Source organism: Ptychodera flava, chromosome 10 (assembly GCF_041260155.1).
Source record: "Ptychodera flava strain L36383 chromosome 10, AS_Pfla_20210202, whole genome shotgun sequence".
NCBI lineage: Eukaryota > Metazoa > Hemichordata > Enteropneusta > Ptychoderidae > Ptychodera > Ptychodera flava.
Window position 1 is genome coordinate 21,550,507 of NC_091937.1, and position 23,318 is coordinate 21,573,824.

The following is a 23,318-nucleotide window of genomic DNA, read 5'->3' on the forward strand; positions in this document are numbered from 1 at the left end:
TAATTATAGACGCATGACTTTGCAGATTCTGACTCAGTATAAACTGTGCGGGGTGTATGTTAGACGGAGAACGACAGACATCCTTTTAGGAGAACTTTGGAAGAATGCCAGCGACGCCCTTAGACGACGCTCGACCGTGACCCGACTAATATATGGTTAGACTAATTTAGGTCATAGAAATTTACAGTGTAACTTCTGTTACTCAGCTGAATAAAGTACTACGACTTCTAGAGTATTTCTGTGTACCTGTTTCCATCTCTTATAATCTGGCGTTTTACCCCGGCGTGTACGTATCAAAACCGACTGTAACTAGCCGCCACACAAACAAGCCACGTTACAATATGAATAAATACACAAGGCTAGTGCGTGTATGTTTATGTGTATGTATATGTATGCATATATATGTGTTGCCAATGTTGGTATGTATGTAATAATTATGTATGTATGTATGTATGTATGTATGTATGTATGTATGTATGTATGTATGTATGTATGTATGTATGTATGTAGATAGATAGATAGATAGATATAATTCCTCTCTGTATACATTTTCCACCTGTTCTATCTGTGAAATAAGCGTGATTGTAATTTTTACATTTGTCGCCTCGTAAAAAGGTACATTGCTTCTGCATAAGGAAAACGAATTTGATGCAGGACTTGCAATAGAAAAAAAATGATGTCACAGTGACAGGAAAAATGTTTACAAACCCATTTTTCCCATTCCCCCACAAATCAAATGGTTGTCCCTCCATTGGCTGCTCAGCAATCTCTGATACAATGAGCATAGCTGTTTACTTGGCAAACAAGCGGTAGTGAGCGTTGTTTAAAAGAAGAAAATATCCCTTGTTCTTTCTTCTCATAGTCGGACAATGCTCTCCAGGATTATCACATTCAGTAAACGGCAATAAACCATCAACCACATTTCCCACATTTCGGACGATGTCATGATAACCGAGTATGAAAATGAAACACTCACATAAAATCTATGTATATAATGAATAGGCGGAATACACACTAACCCAAAAGCTGAACATATTCGTCTCCCTGCAGGCATTGATCGTTTTCGATGTCTCTTGAGCTTGAGCCCTATTTCCTTGTGTGGAGTTTAGCGAAACATTTGTTCGGATCAAATAGCAAATAGTTGAGATCAAAAGGGACATTCAATAAAACTGATGATCACGATTTTCGTCGAAAAGGTTCAGAACGAGGCTTCATTGTTCGGGTACTCGGTGAGCTACTCGAGTTTGTTGATACTTCCTCGTTTATATTATGTATGTATATATGTAAGTATGTCTGGCTGGGTGCGATGTCAACTGAGGGCATCTCATGGTAATTTTTCCGAATCCTTTAAATGCTACATGAAATGACAGGCATACATGCTCAACCTGACGACGTATTCAAACATGTATGTGAATTGGTGCATTAGTGTAATCACATATGCGAAAAACAAAAAGTAAATAAACCAAGGCCCCTTCAGCTCCTTAGGTCACAAGATAATAAGATGCATGAACATGTGATTTGATGACATCAGAATTCTACAGAAACTACAAGTCGACCACAATATTGAAGAGAAGTGGAGCAAAACCTACGGTGAGTGAACTAATCGATACAATCTATGCGTTTTATAATTCCCGAATTCCCGAAGTAAAAATGTTTTATATAGACAATAGTCTACGAATTTGTTAACTTAAATAGTAATAATAATGTATTAGCAATCACAGAATGAGTCAAGAACCAGTATGTAATCTCATAAAATGTCTACATGGGCATTCATCGCTCGGCTTGGTCCCATTTAAAGCTATGCCGGACGGTAGACCATTTCCGATGATCCCTTTCTGTATCAAAGCCGTACAAATTCAAAATTTCCGTGGACATGGAAGAAGTGCACGTATATTCTGATTATAGGGCTCTGCCAAACATACACATTGAGCTATTGTTCGAGAGCAGTGAAGCGGCATTGTCTATGACCTGGTATTTGCATCTCATTCTTATCAACTCCATAAGTGTGCAACACAATTATATACAGGACTTCAAAATTTGCAAGCCTGGTTTAATGTTTGTATTTATGTCACTCTATCTGCATTAAAGTCAAACGGGGAAGTATCGCGACGGTGTACTAAGCTGTTTAGAGCTCTCTGTATCGAGAAGCTTTTACTAACTTATGCTTTTGCCCTGTAATAAATGGCATATGCACATGTTCAGTGTGACTGGCGGGTATTTCTTGAACCTACTGGTGTAGTGGAAGTAGTGTGCGTAATATAGTGACGAATTAATGTTGACTTGACTGTTACTGCGCTTCTGAGTCCGCGTTATATTTACTGGAATTACTTTGCTCAAGTATTGCTTGAGATTGACACCAATGGCCTACACAAGTAATAACAAGAGTCTTCTATCCACTTCCCCGCACTTCTTCCGTCAAAGTGAACGACTTGCTGGATTTGTGTGGAGTACCAGTGGCTTGTATGGTATGGCGTTGATAGCTCATCAATGACTGGTTAATGGATAGTCAGATAAGGGTCGTTCAAAGGTTATATTTTCTGTTAATCTTGAAAGCTATTTCATTCACCGAAAAAATCGGCGTATTGATATCCTGTTGGCATTTATTTTGTTTTCAGCTCGTATAATGACGGGCTGCGAATATTACGAACGATGTCGCCGCTTTATCAAGGCAAAATTAAATCTCTTAGGTGGGTACTCAATTGGGGAACGAGCACAATTAACGGCGGGGGGGGCTGGAAGAGAAAATATGTGGTGCATTTTTTACAGGCCCCCGCCCCCTAACACCAGCAAAATTTTAGTGGCCCCCTATCACCAGCAAAAACTTTTTTGTGGCCCCCTCCCCAAAAAAGAAAGATTACATAGGTACAAAGTTGTACACATATATATAATCCTTATAACTTTTAATATATGCTTTAGTGAAAACAACATTCTGCATTCTTAATATATATAAATATATTAAATAAAACAAACAAAATAACATATGTTCAAGCTTTACTACTTGTAACACCTACAGCTACTTTTCAGTATTGTGTTGTGCTATTTTAATCTCAAAGAATGATGAAATTACCAAATACCTCATAAACTATCTACAAGTTCATTCAGTGCTGTTATAGTTATTATAGTTGAAGCATTGATTTAGACATGAATTATTTTTAATGAAGACAGTGTTCACTGCACATCTCCAAGTTAGTCTAACAAGCTCAATATTGTGCATTTCATCATACTCTGAGTAAAATAAGAACTTTTAGTGAAACACACAGAACACAAAATACTAAAAATAGCCAAATTATGTACAGCTACTGACCCTCAATACCTTTCCAAATGATGCATACTCCAAGGCAGGAGATCAAAATAGAACACACTTTGAACAAAAAGAGCAACATTTGTCATGAAAGCAAATATAAACATAAATGGTCTGGAAGAGGTACACCTATGGTGTCCAATCCATGCCAAAATTACTACTTTGATTTTACAACACAACATGCCATACCGAATTCTATTTTACAATTCAACATGCTATTTCACAACACAACATGCCATTCCGAATTCTATTTTACAATTCAACATGCTCTTCTGAATTTCATTTGACAACACAACATGCTCTTCCAGGGCTCGAAATTAGTGGTAGTCCCGCGTCCACAGACTACCAACTTTTCCCTGGGGTTACCAAAACCATAAAATGGTAGCCCACATGGACTACCAAAGCCTGGGACATGAAATTACTTAGTGGACGACATGATGTTGTTACGATTGTAATTTTTAAAGTAAAACTATTATAGGAAATATGTACAATTTTGTTGAACTCATAACGAACGTTCACGGAGATAAACAATGTCACACGGTACAACGTGGAGGGTCTTTTCTTTTGTTTACTGGAGTATTATTACTGGTAGTTCTTTTATTACCTCAAGTATCATTGCCAAGGTGTTAATTAACGAACAATGCCGCTACCGGTCAGATGAACACGAACAAAAGATGTTTACTGACATTGACATTGATACTGGTACACGAACGGACAATTAAGCTAAAACAATGAAGTATGACACCGATGTGGCTACATCGCGGTGGTCATCGTTTAATTGACTTCGGCATGAAACAATGGCTCATACATACATAATCAAATTCTGGCTCCACAAGTCTTGACCATGGAGCGGTAGTTACTATTATTTTTAGAAGTCGGCATTTGTCAAAAGAACATTATAAATATTAAAAAGCGTTAGTTGAGATGCCAACTCAGCAGAATAATTCTGAATATTTTAGAAACTTCTTTCCAATCAAGTACTTGTATTTTATCTTTACCCAATCAAGTTTCTTTAATACTTTTTAGCCAATGTACAGTCACTTCCTGTAATGTATTTTACATGTTCAGGTTACGCCCTGAAAAATTGTCTATTTAATGTGAAGTTTTGAGAAATAAGAGCATGACTTTCTGGTCGGTCAAGCTGACAGCGTTTGCAATAAACATCGTCCACTTCAACCTACGACGCCTCTGTGTAGTAGCATTTTGTGTTACCTCTCAGCGAGTTAATTTCCCAGCTGAAGTCTTCAACCGTTAAAATAGCCGGCAACACGTGGTGGAGAACGACCGGGCACTACACAAGCACCGTAGCAACTTGTATGACAACGAGAAGTGGACAGAGATATAATCCAATGGCTGAAGAGCAAGTGTACGATCATCCTGAAGTACCTGTCGTCGAGGACGACATGCCAGAACTGCAATTAGAAGAGGTTCCCGATGGTTACCCAGCAGGATCACCTCAACAAAACGCCGACCAAGAGTGGCAAAGGAAAGTGGACCTCCAGTTGGAGTCCACTTTGAGCGTCTTAGAAAAATTGAAACAACTCAACGAGGAGGTCAAGGACGAAACTGGCACCAATGGTATCGGGCCGGGAAAATTTTCCGGCCGCGAGAACGAAAACGCTCATCGATGGTGGCGGCGATACAAAGACTTCGCCGACTTCAAGAAATGGAACCAAGAACGTCAGGTAAGAGGCGTTAGCTTGTATCTGACGGGGGAGGCAGAAAGATGGTTTCAAAACCAACCGAAAGAAGGGGACACTCGCCAAGACCTGAAGGTATTTGAGAAAAAGTTCATTGAGCGGTTTGGGAAGACGGGACCTTTGTGGCTCCATGATCAAATGTTGCATAATCATCGGCAACAAGTGGGCCAGACCGTGGAGCAGTACGCAATTTCGTTGAAAGAACTCGGAGAGAAGGCCAGCCGAAATGAAAAGGAACTGCTTTCGTTTTTCATCAATGGGCTCTTGCCACCGATTAAAACTTTTGTCGTGAGTAGGTCCCCACAGGACTATACTTCTGCTTACCATCATGCAAAGACGGCAGAAGTGGTTTCCCGAATTACACCTGATAACAACGAGGCTATGGAGGCAAGTAACCGAGCTTTAAAGGACAATATAGCGACTCTGACAGAGCAGATGGTCGCCATGAACAAGGAACTGAGAACTCTAAAAGAATCAGGAAAACAAGGCAAAGACACTACTCGAAGGCCCCCACCAGTCTATGGAGGAAGAACAGTTCAGGATGCAAAGGTACAGTGTACTAGATGTTTTAGAATTGGCCATAGTGCCGCTAATTGTCGAACTGTACGAACTCAAAGAGTTGATGAACGAACTTGTTATTCATGCGGCCGTATAGGTCATATAGCACGAAATTGTAGGAATATACGTGGCAATCAAAGGCCTAATTTAAACGCCTAAGGCCGAGTCGTAATTTTGTAAGAGAGCCACATTACGGCAAGGGCAAAATGAATGGTGACAAAATATTATTTAAGGCTCAACAATATGGGAATAATTACGGAAAACAAGACACTGTAGAAATTTTGGGTTCTTCAAATGACGAATTAATTGATAATAATATTATTTCAGTGTCTATCCATGATCGAAAAGTGCAGGGGTTGATTGACACAGGGGCTCATTTAACTGTCAGGTCAGAGGAATTATTTAATTTGATTCCTGAATTACATAGAGCAAAATTTCAGAAATCGGAGGTGTCTAAAATTTTAACAGCGGGGAATGAAAAATTAGACGTAATTGGGGTATTGGAGGTACCAGCGCTTATTGCTGATAAATATGTCAAGTTGCATTGCGTATTTATATTGTTAAGGGTTTACAAAGAAATTTGATATTGGGTATGGATTTCTTGAAACGATATCAAGTAGTAATTGATTTCAGCTCTCGGAGGATAAAATTGCGAGGTGAGGTAACTTTAAGAGTAGCTAAGGATATAACAGTGCCACCAAAATGTGAATTTATCGCTCCAGTTAGAGTGCCGTATAATTATCCAGAGGGTATTGTTGGCTGTACTAATCAAAGGAAATCACGGGTAACACCTGGTATCTTGGTAGCGAGGGGTTAGTACATTCTAACCGTAAAATAATACCGATGAGAATAGCTAATACTTTAGATTCTGAAGTTAAAATTAGGCGAAATACAACTATAGGTGCATTTTCTCCTCTATCGAATGATTGTCATATTTTAAATTTATCTGAGTTGTCGGGTAGTCAAACTCCAAATTACAGTCCTAAGTTGAACAAGAAAACTATTTAATTGAGCAACTAAAGATCAATGAGCTTGATTTGAATAACAAAGAAAAGAGTCAATTACAGCAGGTATTGGTACAACATTTTGATGCCTTTGTGGATTCTTATTGTGGTCAATTAGGCCATTGTGATTTAATTAAACACCAAATTAAGTTAAAAGATGGAGCGATTCCATTTCGTAGAGCACCGTATAGGGTAACCCCGAGAAGAGGGAGGAAATAAAGAGACAGGTTGATGACTTACAGAGACAAGGTGTAATCGAACCTTCGGTGTCACCCTTCGCTAGCCCTGTGGTTCTCGTAAAAAAGCCAGATCAAAGTTGGAGATTCTGCACAGATTTTAGATTTTTGAATAATATAACAGAGCCCGACTCATTTCCATTGCCACGAACCGATGAGTCCCTAGAAATGCTTGGTAGGAATAAACCGCAGTATTTTTCAACACTAGACTTACAATCAGGATTCTTCCAATTAGAGTTAGATGAAGAAAGTCGACCTAAGACTGCATTTGTTACACATCAGGGGTTGTTTCAATATCGACGGCTGGCACAGGGTTTGAGGAATTCACCAAGTTGCTTTCAGCGAACCATGCAATTTGTTTTACGTAATATCTTGTGGGAATTTGCTTTATGTTATATTGATGATATAATTATTTATAGTAATACTTTCGAAGATCATTTAGCTCACCTGAATATTATTCTAGAACAATTGAAACAGGCGGGACTAAAATTGAAGCCCAGTAAATGTCAATTTGTTCGTAAAAGTGTGAAATTTCTGGGACTCATAATTTCTAAAGATGGAATTGCTACTGACGAAACTAAAGTCACTGCTGTAAAAGAATACCCCAGACCAGTAACAGTAACCCAGTTGAAATCATTCCTAGGATTGGCTAACTATTATCGCAAATTTGTTAAGGATTTCTCGAAAATAGCGAGGCCATTACACAAATTGTTAGGGAAGAATTGTCGATTTCTTTGGACAGATAGATGTGAAGAAGCCTTTAATAGAATTAAACAATTATTATGCGAGGCCCCTATTTTGGGTTTTCCGGACCTGTCCAAGGATTTTATTATATACACTGACAGTTCTACTTACGCTTTAGGCTTTGTTTTGGCACAAATTCAGAATGGGAAAGAACGAGTGATTATGTATGGGGGACAAGTTTAAATTGTCACGAACGAAATTACACTGTCACGGAATTAGAAGCTCTTGCCGTAATACATGCTATACGAAGTTGCGATCATCATGTTAGATCTAATCACATAACAATAATTACTGATCATTCAAACTTGACATTCATGTTTAAACAGAAAATACCAAAGGGACGCATTGGGAGATGGATAATGACTTTACAACAATATGATTATGAAATTGTATATCGACAGGGAAGGAAACACATGAATGCCGACGCTTTGTCTAGATGCCCCTATTTATCATGTCAGGGACACAAGTCTGATGTTACTGACTTAGACAATACCCCTGAAATGAGTAAAACGTTAAACAATAGGGAGACCTTAATTGACAAATCAGTCAATACAGATGTTAATGAGATGTTATGTTAATTGAGCCCAATTTACTCTCTGAAGGTAATGTCAATCAGCCGAGCACAGATAGTCAATCTATTCAAAGTGAGACACAGGAAAATAATTCTGTTGAGACTAACGATGAAAGTTTTATTAGTAATACTGAAAATGAAAGTAACGATAATAGTAATGTTGAGATAGATGAGACTGTTATAAATAATATTGGTGAGAAACAAAGACAAGACGCTTATTTAATTAAATTGTTTAATTACCTAGAGCATGGAAATATACCAGATGACACTAAATTAGCGCGTAAAATTACCAGTATAGCTCCAAACTTTGACATAGTCGATGGGATTTTATTTCATTTTTGGAAACCAACTGGGAAAGCTACATTTAAAGGAGATTGTGTAAGACAAGTAGTAATTCCTAAATCTTTAAGGAATTATGTAATTAAAAGGGCACATGACTGTGTTTTAGGAGGTCATTTAGGATATTCTAAAACTTTAGGAGTTTTACGAGCAAGGTATTATTGGGAAAGAATGGCTAGGGATGTAAATACATATGTTAAAACTTGCGCTCATTGTCACACCCGTAAACGTCCAAACATCGCCATGAAAGCGAAGTTGTTGCCAATTGCAGTATCGGGACCATGGGAAAGAGTTGGTTGTGACATAGTTGGGCCACTTCCTCGTACTTATGATGGGCACAAATTTATACTGGTTTTTACTGATTACTTTTCTAAGTTTCCCCTTGCTTATCCATTAAGAAATGCTAGAGCTGAAACAGTAGCGAGGATACTATTTGATGAGGTCATAGCCGTGTATGGGAGTCCCAGGGTCTTAATGAGCGACATGGGATCTAATTTCTTATCTCAAGTTGTTCAAGAAACTTGTCGATATTTTAATGTTGAAAGAAGAACAAGCAGTCCGTACAGGCTCAGACGTCGGGCCTCACTGAAAAGTTTATGGAACGTTAGTTAACATGTTATCAATGTTTGTTGACGAAAAACAGAAAGATTGGGATAGATTCATAACTTCAGTATTATTTGCATATAGAGTGAGTCCCCAGGAATCAACTGGGTACAGTCCATACTTTTTACTCTTTGGCAGAGAAGCAGTGCTCCCTTTAGATGTTGAAATTCAGCCTGTAGAAGGTAGAACACGTAATATTGATACTCATTTGAAAGTAATGGCAGCAAAATGTAATATAGCATTTAGATAGCTAAGAAAAATATTACTCAGAATCAGAAAGCAATGAAGAAAAGATATGATCGGAGAGCCACTGCAAAACAGAATTTCGAGGTTGGCGACCCAGTTTATCTGTATAAACCATCAATTAAACCTGGAGTTAATCGGAAATTTGTACATAAATGGACCGGCCCATACATTGTCACAGAGAGAATAGGCCCAGTTAATTATAAGCTCCGATTTTACAATAGTGATAGGAACTACAAAAGGATTGTTCATTTTAACCGGCTTAAGAGAGCTCATTTACGGCCATCTGAATTCGATTCTAACACCTCTGAATCGAATAATGAAAATGAATTAATGAATGATGAACATACAACTGTCAATGAAGATGAAACGGCTAATACCAGCCCTGATGTAGACCAAAATGTAGATCCCCAAAATTCCGAAAATTCCGGTGATAATCGACCTGAGAGTTCATACCATAGACTGACAGAAAATAGTTCGAACTCAAAATCTTTTACTCCTAGGACGACTCTGACTAATCAGACTGATGAAACAAGCGGAGGTGAATCAGACACAAATGAATATTATGAGGTAGAAAAAATTCTTAAAGGGCGCTATAGAAATGGAAAATTACAATTCTTGGTAAAGTGGAAAAACTTTGCTAGCAAACATAACACCTGGGAGGATGAAGATAATTTAAATGAAGTAGCTAAAGAATATTTAAAGAAAAATCCAGTGCGAATAATTGGGAGACAGTCTCCTAAAAGCCTTGCATAATATAATAATCAATATAATAATTTGTTGCATCAAGTTAACCAACAATTCAATATTTAATGTTTTAGTGTCTAATGCATGTGTGAATGTGAAGAGTGTGAGGAAGTACCGGTACAATGTAAGTGTGTGTGAGTGTTGATGTGAATAGAGAATTGTTGATTAATTTGATTCAAATTTAGCCTGATTCATAATCACTTAATTAAGTGATTTACTTAATTGAGGTACGATTAGTTCCTTTCCCCTCTTCAATAAACTATCGGAGATTATGACGTTCCCCCTCTCCTGTGAGAACTTCGGTAGATTATGATGTTCCGCCCTTCCTCGTTCGGGTCCTTAATTTTCAAAGTCTAAGTAAATAGAAAGAATCCACAAAGGTGCTCGAATGTAATCAATTGGGGCAAATCAATATTCCGTGTGTGGAATAAAGGGTAATAAGCTTGAAGAGAATAAAGTTAGATTTATAAGTGAAAATAAAGGAGTTAGATTTAAAGGATACTGCAGTTAAGCCTAAGACTTTATCAAAGTCAGCAAATCCAAAGACGATACGTCTGTTTGTGAATGATGATATAAGAGATATTGAAATAGAGTAAGGAAAAATAATAAAAGATATTGAGATATTGAAATAGAGAAAGGACAAATAATAATAGATATTGAAATAGAGAAAGGAGAAATAGTAAACGATAGCGCTATCGAAGATGATAATATGTTGATGAAGGCCACTGTAGGCCGTAATAAGAATGAAGATTTACAAAGTGGTAACATAGATACCTTTCATGAAGAGTACGAGTTTTATGCATTATGGTACTACCCCATAAGAAGAGGGGAGTGTTTTATTTGTGTGATGGTATTTTTGGAGGGTTTTAAAGGTATAGCTCACACTTTTATCATTCCGCAATTTTTACAGACTTCGCATTTTCAGTTTTGAAAAGTTATAGAGTTACAGTTGTTTTGAATTTACTGTATTTTGGCAATGGAGTAGTTAAAGCTTTTGAGTGTATTTTGACATTTTACGTCCACTTTATTGTATTTTACAGTTAGTATGGGTTTTTAGCTAAGCATTTTATTATTTCGTTTTATTGTATTTTACATTCACTTTAAGCTTTTTATTTCATTATTTTCTTTCATTTTCACAAATGAAAAAAAAAACATACAAAAAAAACACAACAAAACAAAAAAACTTGAAGTGGTTATTGAAAATCGGGACGATTTCTTTAAAGAAGGGGAGTGTTACGATTGTAATTTTTAAAGTAAAAGTATTATAGGAAATATGTACAATTTTGTTGAACTCATAACGAACGTTCACGGAGATAAACAATGTCACACGGTACAACGTGGAGGGTCTTTTCTTTTGTTTACTGGAGTATTATTACTGGTAGTTCTTTTATTACCTCAAGTATCATTGCCAAGGTGTTAATTAACGAACAATGCCACTACCGGTCAGATGAATACGAACAAAAGATGTTTACTGACATTGACATTGATACTGGTACTCGAACGGACAATTAAGCTAAAACAATGAAGTATGACACCGATGTGGCTACATCGCGGTGGTCATCATTTAATTGACTTCGGCATGAAACAATGGCTCATACATACATAATCAAATTCTGGCTCCACAAGTCTTGACCATGGAGCGGTAGTTACTATTATTTTTAGAAGTCGGCATTTGTCAAAAGAACATTATAAATATTAAAAAGCGTTAGTTGAGATGCCAACTCAGCAGAATAATTCTGAATATTTTAGAAACTTCTTTCCAATCAAGTACTTGTATTTTTATCTTTTACCCATCAAGTTTCTTTAATACTTTTTAGCCAATGTACAGTCACTTCCTGTAATGTATTTTACATGTTCAGGTTACGCCCTGAAAAATTGTCTATTTAGTGTGAAGTTTTGAGAAATAAGAGCATGACTTTCTGGTCGGTCAAGCTGACAGCGTTTGCAATAAACACAGTCCACTTCAACCTACGACGCCTCTGTGTATTAGCATTTTGTGTTACCTCTCAGCGAGTTAATTTCCCAGCTGATGAAATTTTGAAAAGAAAAATACAGATTTGTAATGTTTAATTGTAAAATAAAGTTTAGAACATTACAATGGAAATCAGTTTCGTTGAATAGCGAAATACAAAGAAACTGATTGTTTGTCATATGGTTGGCGAATATTTTCCATTTTATGTACCGATGCAAGCTGCCTAAATTGTTGAATTCTTGTTAATTAATCATAGTGTAAAGACCCACAATACAGTTGTTAACAATCGATATCACAGATATGATTTTTATATTATCTTATAGCTCGAATTACTTTACGATGCCAAACTTCAGTGAAAGAAAAAATATGATAAACAGAACAAAAAGTTATAAAATAAAAAAGTTACTTCATTTACTGGAAACGATTATACCCTTCAGATCTCCCCTCGCCCCCCCCCCCTTGGCCAAAGAATCATAGTATATCTGATGCAGACTAAAATAAAAATGTTTCAGAAAGTAACTTTTGACGGTTTTTTTTCTTTTACCTAAGTGCGTCATCTGTTTTTCTCAAGTTTCTTTGGCTGATTATTTTATTGAAATTTGGGGGGAATTTTTTTTTTTCGAAAATTTTCCACTCCCCAATGGTCCACCCCTTGCCGGCTAAAGGCCTCCCACCACAGCCCTGCTGACCGCCATAGGCAAAACCAACCACTGGTTGCTACGCGCAGTTTCTTCACCGAAAACAATCGTTTTTTTTTCACCCAAAATCGTGATCGATCTCCTATTTTGAGCACGCTCAACTTGTCTAGATGCACGATGAGCTAAGCTGTGCTTTTGAACTTACACAAAGTCCACTTTCATCTCTCTATGCCACAGGCGTACGGAACGTTTCCTAGATCGTCGTCGGATGGGAAGTGACTGACACTGTGAGGCCGAAGGCCGAACCTCGGTACTGTATTGTTATACAGTACCGAGGTTCGGCCTCCGGCCTCACAGTGCAGTGTCCGTCACTTCCCATCCGACGACGATCTAGGAAACGTTCTGTACGCCTGTGCTCTATGCGATGGTACCATATCCGTATCAGATGCGCCATATAGTAAATCTCGGTCTTTCACGATAAGCCTCCCACGCACGGTGCACAATAGACAAAACTGCTGATTGCAGCGCGCAGTTTCTTTTCCAAAACAGCCAATTTGTAATTTAAAATCGTGATCGATCCTAGTTTTCGAGTACGCTCATCTTGTTTAGATACACAATGTGCTAAGCTGCGTTTTTAGACTTGTGCAAAGTTCGCATTATTTTCTCTCTCTGTGCGAGGGGACCATTTCACGTCCGCCATTTTGAATCTTGTTCGATAGCCAGTAACACTGCCCTGCTCCGCAGAGCTAGGTTTAGAATGGGATGTTGAATTGTGAAATAGGATTTGGAATGGCATGATGTGTTTTCAAGTGAAATTCAGAAGAGAATGTTGAGTTGTAAAATAGGATTTGAAATGGCATGTTGTGTGTCAATGAAATTCGGAAGAGCATGTTGTGTTGTAAAAAGGGATTTGGAATGGCATGTTGTGTTGTCAAATGAAATTCGGAAGAGCATGTTGAGTTGTAAAATAGGATTTGGAATGGCATGATGTGTTGTCAAATGAAATTCGGAAGAGCATGTTGAGTTGTAAAATAGGATTTGGAATGGCATGTTGTGTTGTCAAATGAAATTCGGAAGAGCATGTTGTGTTGTCAAATGAAATTCAGAAGAGCATGTTGAATTGTAAAATAGAATTCGGAATGGCATGTTGTGTTGTGAAATAGCATGTTGAATTGTAAAATAGAATTCGGAATGGCATGTTGTGTTGTGAAATAGCATGTTGAATTGTAAAATAGAATTCGGAATGCATGTTGTGTTGTAAAATCAAAGTAGTAATTTTGGCATGGATTGGACACCATAGTACACCGCATAAAAGCAGATACCAAGTACAAAGATGTTGGGGAAAAATGTATAACATGACCATTGTGATTTCAATGCACTTTCCATAACCCAGTGTCTGCCTTTCTATGACTACCCAAGATAGTCAATGTTACTCCACTGTAATGAAAGTCTGCCATGGAATAGTCCTTCAAGGGCTAACTATAAAAGACCCATTAATGCCATTTTTTCTCCTTTTTTAGTATTTTTTCCTGCGTGTCCATCACGTATTCTAGTTCTTCCTATAGCATGGTGAAATAATAAGTTTCAACCTAGCCTTTGTATCATTACCAACCATTATTATTGTTGACAAATGAAGTTAATTTTCAATAATAATATTGCTCATTTTACACACAACAACTGCATTGTGAGGTTTAAGACTTGGTATTTCATCATGCAACAAGAAGTTTGACAAGGAACTCCAGCTTCAACAAGGAAAAAATTGCTGAAAAATATTCTCTGTCTGTCATGGTGTAAAAATTTTGGTGGCCCACCCCTTACCTTCCCTGGAAATTTCATGGCCCACCCCAAGAACACTCATTTTTTTCATGCCCCCCCCCCCCCCCATTTTCTCTTCCGGCCCCCTGCCGTTAATTGTGCTCGGTCTCTAATTTATGTACACATCAGTAGTCTGCAGCTGCAATATTTGTAGTTCATATTCTTCAGGAAATTTCTAACTGTTAGACATCCAAAGCAATTGCAATCTTTTGTAAACGACAGTTGCAAAGTCCATTATACTTTCAAACATAGATTTTGGGAATGTATTCAGATATCACCCAAAATAGAGTTTCTCCAACGAACTAATGATGACTATCTTGCAAATGAAATGTTTCTAACGTGATGAGAGGGTTTCATAAATAATTTTGAATCGAGGACCAGGGTCATAGCTAAACATAAATATCATTACATCTGTAATCTTGAAGACACTGTTCTTTCTGTGCTGTATAAGTTGTGAAAGAGAAGTATTGTATAAAGCCGTATTTTGTTGAAAGGTATGTGACTTTAAATTGATTTAAATGATTTTAGTCGTTACATTTTTATATGCCTCAGCCTGGAGGAGAGGGGTGGTACTTTTGATATTTTCATACACGTGCGACCGAGCAGAAAACAGCCCCGCATTCTCAAAAACTTGACCCGTTGTAAGCGATTTCTAGTGAAAATCACACCTCGAATCTGTGGCTATTCAGCGGGGTCACCTCCGATCATCTGGGTCACAAATTAGCTAGAGTTGAATGACGTCATGCATATCACATCGACCGGGGTTCTTGACAACTTTCGGGAATATTTACAGGTCATCTACCTTTCTTCATATGTTATCAACATATGTTTTGGTTTACGTCGAGTAAATTTGATCTATGTTTATGGATTTTTTTGTGAAAAGTGACTTATTTTTGGCGGCAAATACCCAAGTTTCTAAGGGAGTACACTCTCACCAGTGTTGATATGTAAGTATACTTTGTCTTAGTAAAACAAAAAAAAATCTTGGCCAAATCAAAGAAAACCAAAAACGTATCCTCGTCATCTCGATTATATTATCGCGTAATCTAAAATATTGAGATTATTAGGTCTGGTAATCGTTTCTGCCTATGGTGTTTAATATGGAAATCACAGATTATTGTTACATTAATACTATTGTCACTTTCACTTTCAGGGAAATCACCCTTACAGTACATATTACATGGTAGCGATTGTTTTGAAACTATGGCTGTGAATTGCACTGATAACAAAATTTTCAGTATCAACTTCATGTCCATTTTCTGTCTATTAAAATGACAATGTTTTAAAGAATATCAATTATGTGCAAGTATTATGTGACTATGACTTCTTTCCACATAATCACAATTCTACATTTCTTTTTTTCTTTCAGGTACCGTATTCTCTGAAGAGAACAAATACGATGAGTGTTTTTGTAAAGACTGTCATGAACGAAGTGGTCGTCCCAATGCTTATAGAACAGGCAATCCTGAGCAAAATGCCGTCCATCAAATCGGATGGGCCCGCTTTGAGCTGGAGTATGTAAACGTATTATGAATTCATCATGCAAAATTTCGCGTGTACGATTGCACGTGATATTTGTTCGCCAAACTTCACTTTAAATAGCAATGTAGGAGATGTTTGAAGCCTATGTTATCGACCATAATGACTAACTCTCCAGGTCCGATGATATCGAGAATACCGACGTGTTTCTATTAATATTTTATCACCATTGACAATTGCCACTACACTTTCATTTCGGGCCCAAAAGCTCAACTCGGTATGTGAGACGGACACTACGATATCAAGGATTAGCTTGGGTATCACATAATGATTAAATACATTAGACAATCATGCCCATCCGTAATCCATAACACTACGTCAAAATTCGTAATACACTAGTTATAAACATGGACACAAAACAGCACAGAGCAGACAGTAAAGCACATGGACCTCTGGCCAAAAAGGCCAAGAAGTGATGTCAGGTATTTCGAAAATAGCGCATCCTGCCACATGTGGCATCTGCCTCATATCAATCTGTAAAGTCAAAAAGGTGGTGGTCACCAACTAAGGCCCAATGTCAGAGATGCCATCAGCGATCATTTGTTGAAGAGAGATGCTGTATTTATACCAGCTTGTGATACCTGCCAAAAAAAAACGTTTGAATGTAGAGACAAGTCCTTCTCTGGTGTAACCTTGATTTAACAGTTTGTAAGAGAGATGGCTATGTCTCTCTACAAAATCACCATATGAACTGCATGCTCTTGCGTATCGAATAAGCTGGGAAATGTATACTCCATAAGCTGGTGAGAGTGGAATATTACTGATGAGGAGTGGACAACTGATAATACTAAAGTTGAAATCGTCTCTCTTGTCATATAGCCTAGTAGAAAGGTTTTTACAGTTACATTTAAAGGCCAGCGACTTGATCCCCGGGATAAAGTTTGTTTTAGTCTATAAGAGGATTATGGCGTGTCATAGCCCTTTATTTTCCATTGAAATTGTAATCTAATAAGAAGATTTCCCTGTGAGACAATCTGACGCCAGTACAGGCCTTTAAAGCTTAAACAGGAAAATGTGTGGTATTTTATTTTAAGCTGAGGAAACCTCTTTAGCTCTTCAAGTCTAAGCCGAAACTGTAACATTGTAGATTACGTGTAATCGACTGTTTTACCATCTCTCAGGCTGCCCCATGCTGGTTTACTGTTGTGAATCAATGAGTCAGTGACTATGAAATGTGTCGTGAAACCAAAGCTAACCGTCTGTTCTGTACATGCAATGTGTCCGTCCCATACACTGAGTTGTGGTACCGAATTGAAACGCACTTTAACTTGCAAAAAACTGTTATTAACTTTAGATCTAAAGTCGAAAAAGCGAGCTGTCGCTCAGACAAACCTGTTTGTTATTTTTGTGTGTCATAACAAGAAAAAGCGATAGAACCGGGTATTACAATGTACAAGCTATGCGCTTTTGATGTAATTTTTGCTTATAAATGTCATCCAATTTTCCTCAAACATCTTTTCCAATATCCCCCTTGATGTAATTGTACCTGTGATTGGCCTTATATGCTATTTCTTCACGAACGGAACAGCGCGTGACCTCATTACTTATGCAGACGACAACACTACGCGCAGAGCTGAATTTTTCTCAGTATCTACGATGGATAAAAATGCACGGGAGCAATACAATGTTTGCACAGACGATACCATCCAACAATATCTAAACAAAAGTAAAGGAAAACAATATATCTATATGTCATTTTGATAAGGCCAATAAATATGTGCGTTTCCGGTAACTCGACCTACTCTATAGAAAACCCTCTGATCAACGCTTTTTTCTCATTTGTCGAAAAATCCGAATTTGCTGTTTTTATGGGTCACACAGAAATAAAAATGAAAGATAAATAAAAAGTTCCAACAACCTACCTTATTTTCTGAGAGATTGTTAACGGAAATACGTTTTACGTCTTAAGTTGCAGACAGTATATTACGACGTTGTTGTATTACAATCAGGGCCTGGCATTCAAGATACATTACCTCTATTACATGTTATCACATTAAAAAGGTTCAGGAACACAAAGGGTACTAAGAGAAAAACAGTTATAAGCTTAAGGAGCTACTGACCTAACTGCGCACTCTGTTTTTTTAAATTGACAACTTCTAACGGACATAAAATAAATTTGTCCTCTTTTTTATAATCGCTAAAATACTTTCTTTCAGTGTTCACGATCATAAAATTGTGTATATGAAGATACACCAAAAGTGGCACGTTGCCTTCCACGGCACAGAAGCTGACACAGTCAAACCAATACTTGACGCAAACATGCTTCTTCTTCCGGGTAAGTAGTTTCGTATAAGATAACCCAAACAAGAAACTATGTGCCAAAGGGAAGGTGACCACTTGCCCGAAGCTGGGAAGGCAAATAGTCTCCTACCCCGATGATAAATCCCTTGTTTTGGCTATAATGTATTTTGCATGCCCCTCGTACATATTTTTCACTCAAAATGTTTGTTTAATTTGGATATAACAATTATATGCTTATTTCCAAGCCAAGCGAAAATCTTTACTGTGAAAAATATTTTTTTAACTATTTTCGTCGTTGAATAGCGCGTTGTTATATTTAAATCACTGTTATGCGGTTTATCGGTTTCATTTCATACTGAATTTTCTAAAAAACACTGTATTTTATACTATAAAACATTAAATTTTATAATTTTTAAATCCCGAAGTTGTCAGTTGAAAATGATTCCGGTTCACTTTCAGTCAAATGATGGCAATGCGGCCCGCAACGTTATCGTCGAGTTACCATTGAATCCTCGGGGGCATGTAAAAAGAGCGACCATTAACTGAGGTTTGTTAAGCAGTCGCCATTACTTAGTGAAAGAATATTTTACTTTTGTAACCTGTTTTCCTTGTTCTCCGTTTAATCGTAAAACACATTGTTCTAGTCAACAACTGAATTTATACAAGAGCGAAAATTCAGTATAAAAATATTAGACCTCAAAAGTGTTCCTTACCTAAAACAGGTCCCGGTGTTAAAAGTGCAGTAAGTTAAGACGTTGCACACAAGTTTGATATTACCTACCCTACAATGGGGCGCTTTTGAAGTGATATAGACATTTTAGAAAGCCATAATACTTGCTCCTGTTTGACATCTTAAGTTAGATATAAAAATACAAGAAAAGGGCTATAAACGGAATAATTAAGGGCGAGGGCCAGAGGGTTTTTAAAAAATATAGCTATCATAAATGGAGGGAAACATTTGAAGTCATATCGATGTTTTAAAGTTATACTCGTTACTGCTATTTAATTTTTGAAGTTGGATTCAGGAATACCATATCAGGTAGGGCTTGGAAGAGGATTAATGCAGGGGGGCTTGTGTTTTTCAATATCTACCAACACAAAAATCAAGGGACACGAATGAAATACTGATTGCTTTTATAAAATAGTTAAGTTTGGAATAGAAAATACGAGATAAGTTATTGGATCAACAAATTAGAATCGACAAAGAGGATGCCTTATGTTTTTGCAAATATTACCTATCCTATAAAGAGATGCTGTTGAAGACAAGAACATGTAAATAGTCATACTAGTTGCTGCTATTTACTTCTGAAACTTGATTAAAAATACAAGATTATGGCCTTGGACAGAATTAATTAGGGTTGGTCTAGTGTTTTTCAAAGCATATACCTACCATAAAATTAGGGGAAACATTTGTGGTCATATGGACATTTTTGAAGTCATATTTATTACTGCTATTTTATTTTTCAAATTCCGAAACAAAAATACAAGATACGGCCACGGTACAGAGTTAACAAGGAAGCAGTGTTTTTAAATACCTCCCCTACAAAGGTACTGTTTTGAAGTAATACTTCTTGCTGGTATTCGATACGCTCAGTTGCATAGGATTTGGCCTTGTGACAGAAGTAACAAGATTTATGGATGGTGTTTTTAAAAAATATACATTGCCTATAAAGGGAAGTTTTTAAGTGATGTGCACAAGATTGAGGCTTGTGACAAAATTAATTACAGCTTTTCTAAATATTTACTTTGATCGTGCGCTCACACAAGATATTCAGAATTACACTTTCGTATACCTTGTTGGATCAAACATTCAACGATCTTCTCGAAAATCACGCCGACGAACAGGTTACTCGCATTGTCTTGAATATATCGGCTGCGGTTTGAGGTCAAACGTGGTGAAACAAGGTCTCCAGAGTAAAACCACGTGCACGTTTTTGCCTCAGTCACAACACGGCCAATATTTTCAAGACGATTCGATAAACCACATATCAGTTATTTGAATCAATGCGGCATTTGATGATTACAAATCATTCCACATATGATTGTCTTATGCAAGTGAATCTAAAAGCTTGGAGTGAAATATGTAAGAGGGGCATGTGATAAAAAAACACATTTGATACAAACAAGGGACGATGTAGGCCTGCCCTCGAGGCAGGAGACTGTTTGCCCTCCTGACGTCGAGTTAAATGTTAACTACTCTGGGGCACATAGTTCCTTGTTTGGGCACTATTGTATTGCTGTCTACAAATCGAGGCTGTCTTTGTCCAGTCGAATATTTGGTATTTGGACATATATTTTGAAATATATATTTATTTTGAAATTTTTTTTTACTTTCAAATGGACTTGTAGATGGATATGCCCACTTAACAGTCGATGGCAAAATGCATTGCTATGAAGAAAATTACACATGATAGCATGTATGAAGAAAATTACACATGATAGCAATGAACATAAAGGCATGGTTCTGCTTACTAAGATTAAAGTTTCCGTATGTATCGGATTCCATGACAGGCACACGCCAGCAGGTATAAAAGTGTGAATTTAAGTTCATAGTGAACTATAATAGCCTAAAAGGAAGAATTACATCAAAGCGGTTTATAAAATGTATTTAAGATTCCTGTAATCTCACTAAGTAATATGTTTGTTGATATTCTCTCAGGTGACATAGTACTTGGAGGAGATAAATTGGAACAAAGGAAAGAACACACGGAAGAACACGACGAAAAGTTTGACCCAAAAAACATATTTGTATCACCAAGCATTAAGTATGTTGAACAAAAGTCGTACGCTAAAAGCGTAAGGTAAATATTTCTACTAGGGCTGTGAAGTATTCAATGCTGAGGTATTACAGTGTCAGATTGTGATAGAGAATGCTCGTTAGTTTCGATTCGCATTGAACTGCTTGAAATGAATGCCCTAAACACTGTCGCATTCCGAAAAGAAATGTCAATGTCTCTCTCAATAGCGAGATGCTATGTCTCTCTCAATTACTAATGTCGGCGTTAATTTTACGGACATAAAACGGAAAATTACGTGGTTATGGCCTGGGCTCTGGTCAGGTGATCCTCTTCCTAATTAAGAAATTAGTGTCATAGATGAGTGCGTTTGATTACAAGTCTAATTGCTGTATACTTGCATACCTTTAAATTTCGACAATATGACTTGGAAGGGTAGATATTTAAAGGTTGGACATCATCGCCATGTCACCATGCTCATAACATTTATCAAGATTATCAGATAATGACGTGATCTTCCCTTGAAAAGAACAACTCATGTCTTGTCATGTACTGTAGCATCTCGTCGTCGATTATTTATCGGGTTTTTAAGTTTTACTTAAGCCTGATAACCATACTTGAACCATCTTACGCATAATTAAATTCTTTCTTTTTCCAGTTGGATAGACGAGCACACATCAACGGAGTACGATGCAAAGGTGGCTTTTGAAGTGTGGATACGACCAGGCTCCTACGAGATTCATGGCCAAACTCTCGAGGCTGGCTCAGAAAGAATCGATGAATACTTCCGCAACGATTCTTTGGAATGGTTTACCAAAGAAAGGCCAGCCACAGTACTTTACGGCCTCCTGATCAAACTTGATAGTAAACAAAAACACTGGTCCAGGTTCTTACCAAAATTTCACTTATTTTGGTTCACATAAAAATCGTGACCTACCTGTTTGAAAAGGACAAAGTCGGTCATTTTTGGCATTTTTTGATTAATTTTATTTGATTCGAAGTACTGTTTATATCGTTTTTTAATTTGAAAGATACTGAATTAATAGGTGAAAATGCATAACTTCTAGTTTTGGACAAAATACGAAAACATTGAAAGAAATGGTTTAAAGGTCTGTATCATTAATTTGACTGCCTACCGCAGTAAGCACCCATCTGTAAAAAAAACACAAAGGTGAAAGGTCATGCATATAATTATGTGGCTGTAGCTCGTGAACGCAGCGTTGGAGTTTCGGGACTCTCTACTACCGATGACGTTTGCTCCAGTTACATTTTCACGGTCAGCTTTGCATGCAGACTTCGACGACCAATTTTGTTCTCTTATGTCCCAGTCTTTGCTGCAAAAGGACATATTTTCGTAAGTAGGGCATTTCGAATGCTTACAAGATGCAACAGTCGCGGAGCAGGCGACAGTACCCAGGGCTTAATGCCAAACTTGATTTCGTCTGGTTTGTACCGCCATGTAGACTAGTCCAAAGTCTGTGAGCAAGGATATCAAAACAGTAAAATGAAGGAATAAACTTCAGCAGTCTGTTACGTTAGTGTTGAAGTGATCGCGAAAGCAATATACTTTGGCGACAGACTCGAACATTATAGAGTGAACACCAGTAACTGCATGCTGCGTACGCCCGAAAAAAGCCCAACGTGCACGTAGCCAGTGTAAGGGGAAACCCTGTTAAAATAAAGGAGAGTATACATCTACAGTTTACTCGACCACAACGTTCACTGCTGTCAAAAGCTTGAAAAGAAATATCGATGAGGCAGACACAGAAAATGTGCAGTTGTCTGCAAGTCAAACTCTTTAATGAATCTCGAAAATAAATGATCTCTTACAACAAGGCAACGCCATGAAAACTTTGGCGTACTGTTTCAACACATGCATGAAAAACTGAACAGCTGATCAGAATCGACGCTCACTATACTACACTAAACTACAAGGCCTTTTCTCAATAACGAGCAGAAATGAGCTATGATACTTTAACAACACTGGAGACGATTTGTTTACATCTATCGCCGGAGCCACTTGTCCCGTTTCAATGACTGAGAACTATATATGTCTTTTAGACGCATCGATCGACACATCATCAGTTCACTTGCACAGTGGCTAAAAATAGCTCATGAAACACATGGCGCGTCTCCTCATGGGCGGCGATCTCATCCCAAACTTTCAACTGAGCAAAACTCGGCAAAATCACTGAAATATTATACCAAACATACCTGTTAAAATAAAGGAGAGTATACATCTACAGTTTACTCGACCACAACGTTCACTGCTGTCAAAAGCTTGAAAAGAAATATCGATGAGGCAGACACAGAAAATGTGCAGTTGTCTGCA

At 37.5% G+C, this 23,318-nt stretch overlaps 1 protein-coding gene across 1 annotated transcript; it reads left to right on the forward strand.

Annotated features, from left to right (window-relative positions):
* The first annotated feature begins 621 nt into the window (after positions 1-621).
* On the forward strand, positions 622-21,909 carry LOC139141547 (neuralized-like protein 4). Its single transcript, XM_070711140.1, has 5 exons — positions 622-2,687; positions 15,841-15,985; positions 18,167-18,285; positions 20,911-21,052; positions 21,645-21,909. The coding sequence occupies exons 1-5, from the start codon at positions 2,624-2,626 to the stop codon at positions 21,907-21,909; spliced, it is 735 nt and encodes a 244-aa protein (XP_070567241.1). The 5' UTR covers positions 622-2,623.
* The last annotated feature ends 1,409 nt before the right edge of the window (positions 21,910-23,318 follow it).

What these genes read in the sequence shown, in the direction of transcription:
- LOC139141547 (XM_070711140.1), top strand. Translation starts at nt 2,624, where the DNA reads ATGACGGGCTGCGAATATTACGAACGATGTCGCCGCTTTATCAAGGCA. An exon ending in GGCAAAATTAAATCTCTTAG is followed by an intron (nt 2,688 to 15,840) that starts GTGGGTACTCAA and finishes TTTTTCTTTCAG; the next exon opens with GTACCGTATTCTCTGAAGAG. An exon ending in TCGTACGCTAAAAGCGTAAG is followed by an intron (nt 21,053 to 21,644) that starts GTAAATATTTCT and finishes TTCTTTTTCCAG; the next exon opens with TTGGATAGACGAGCACACAT.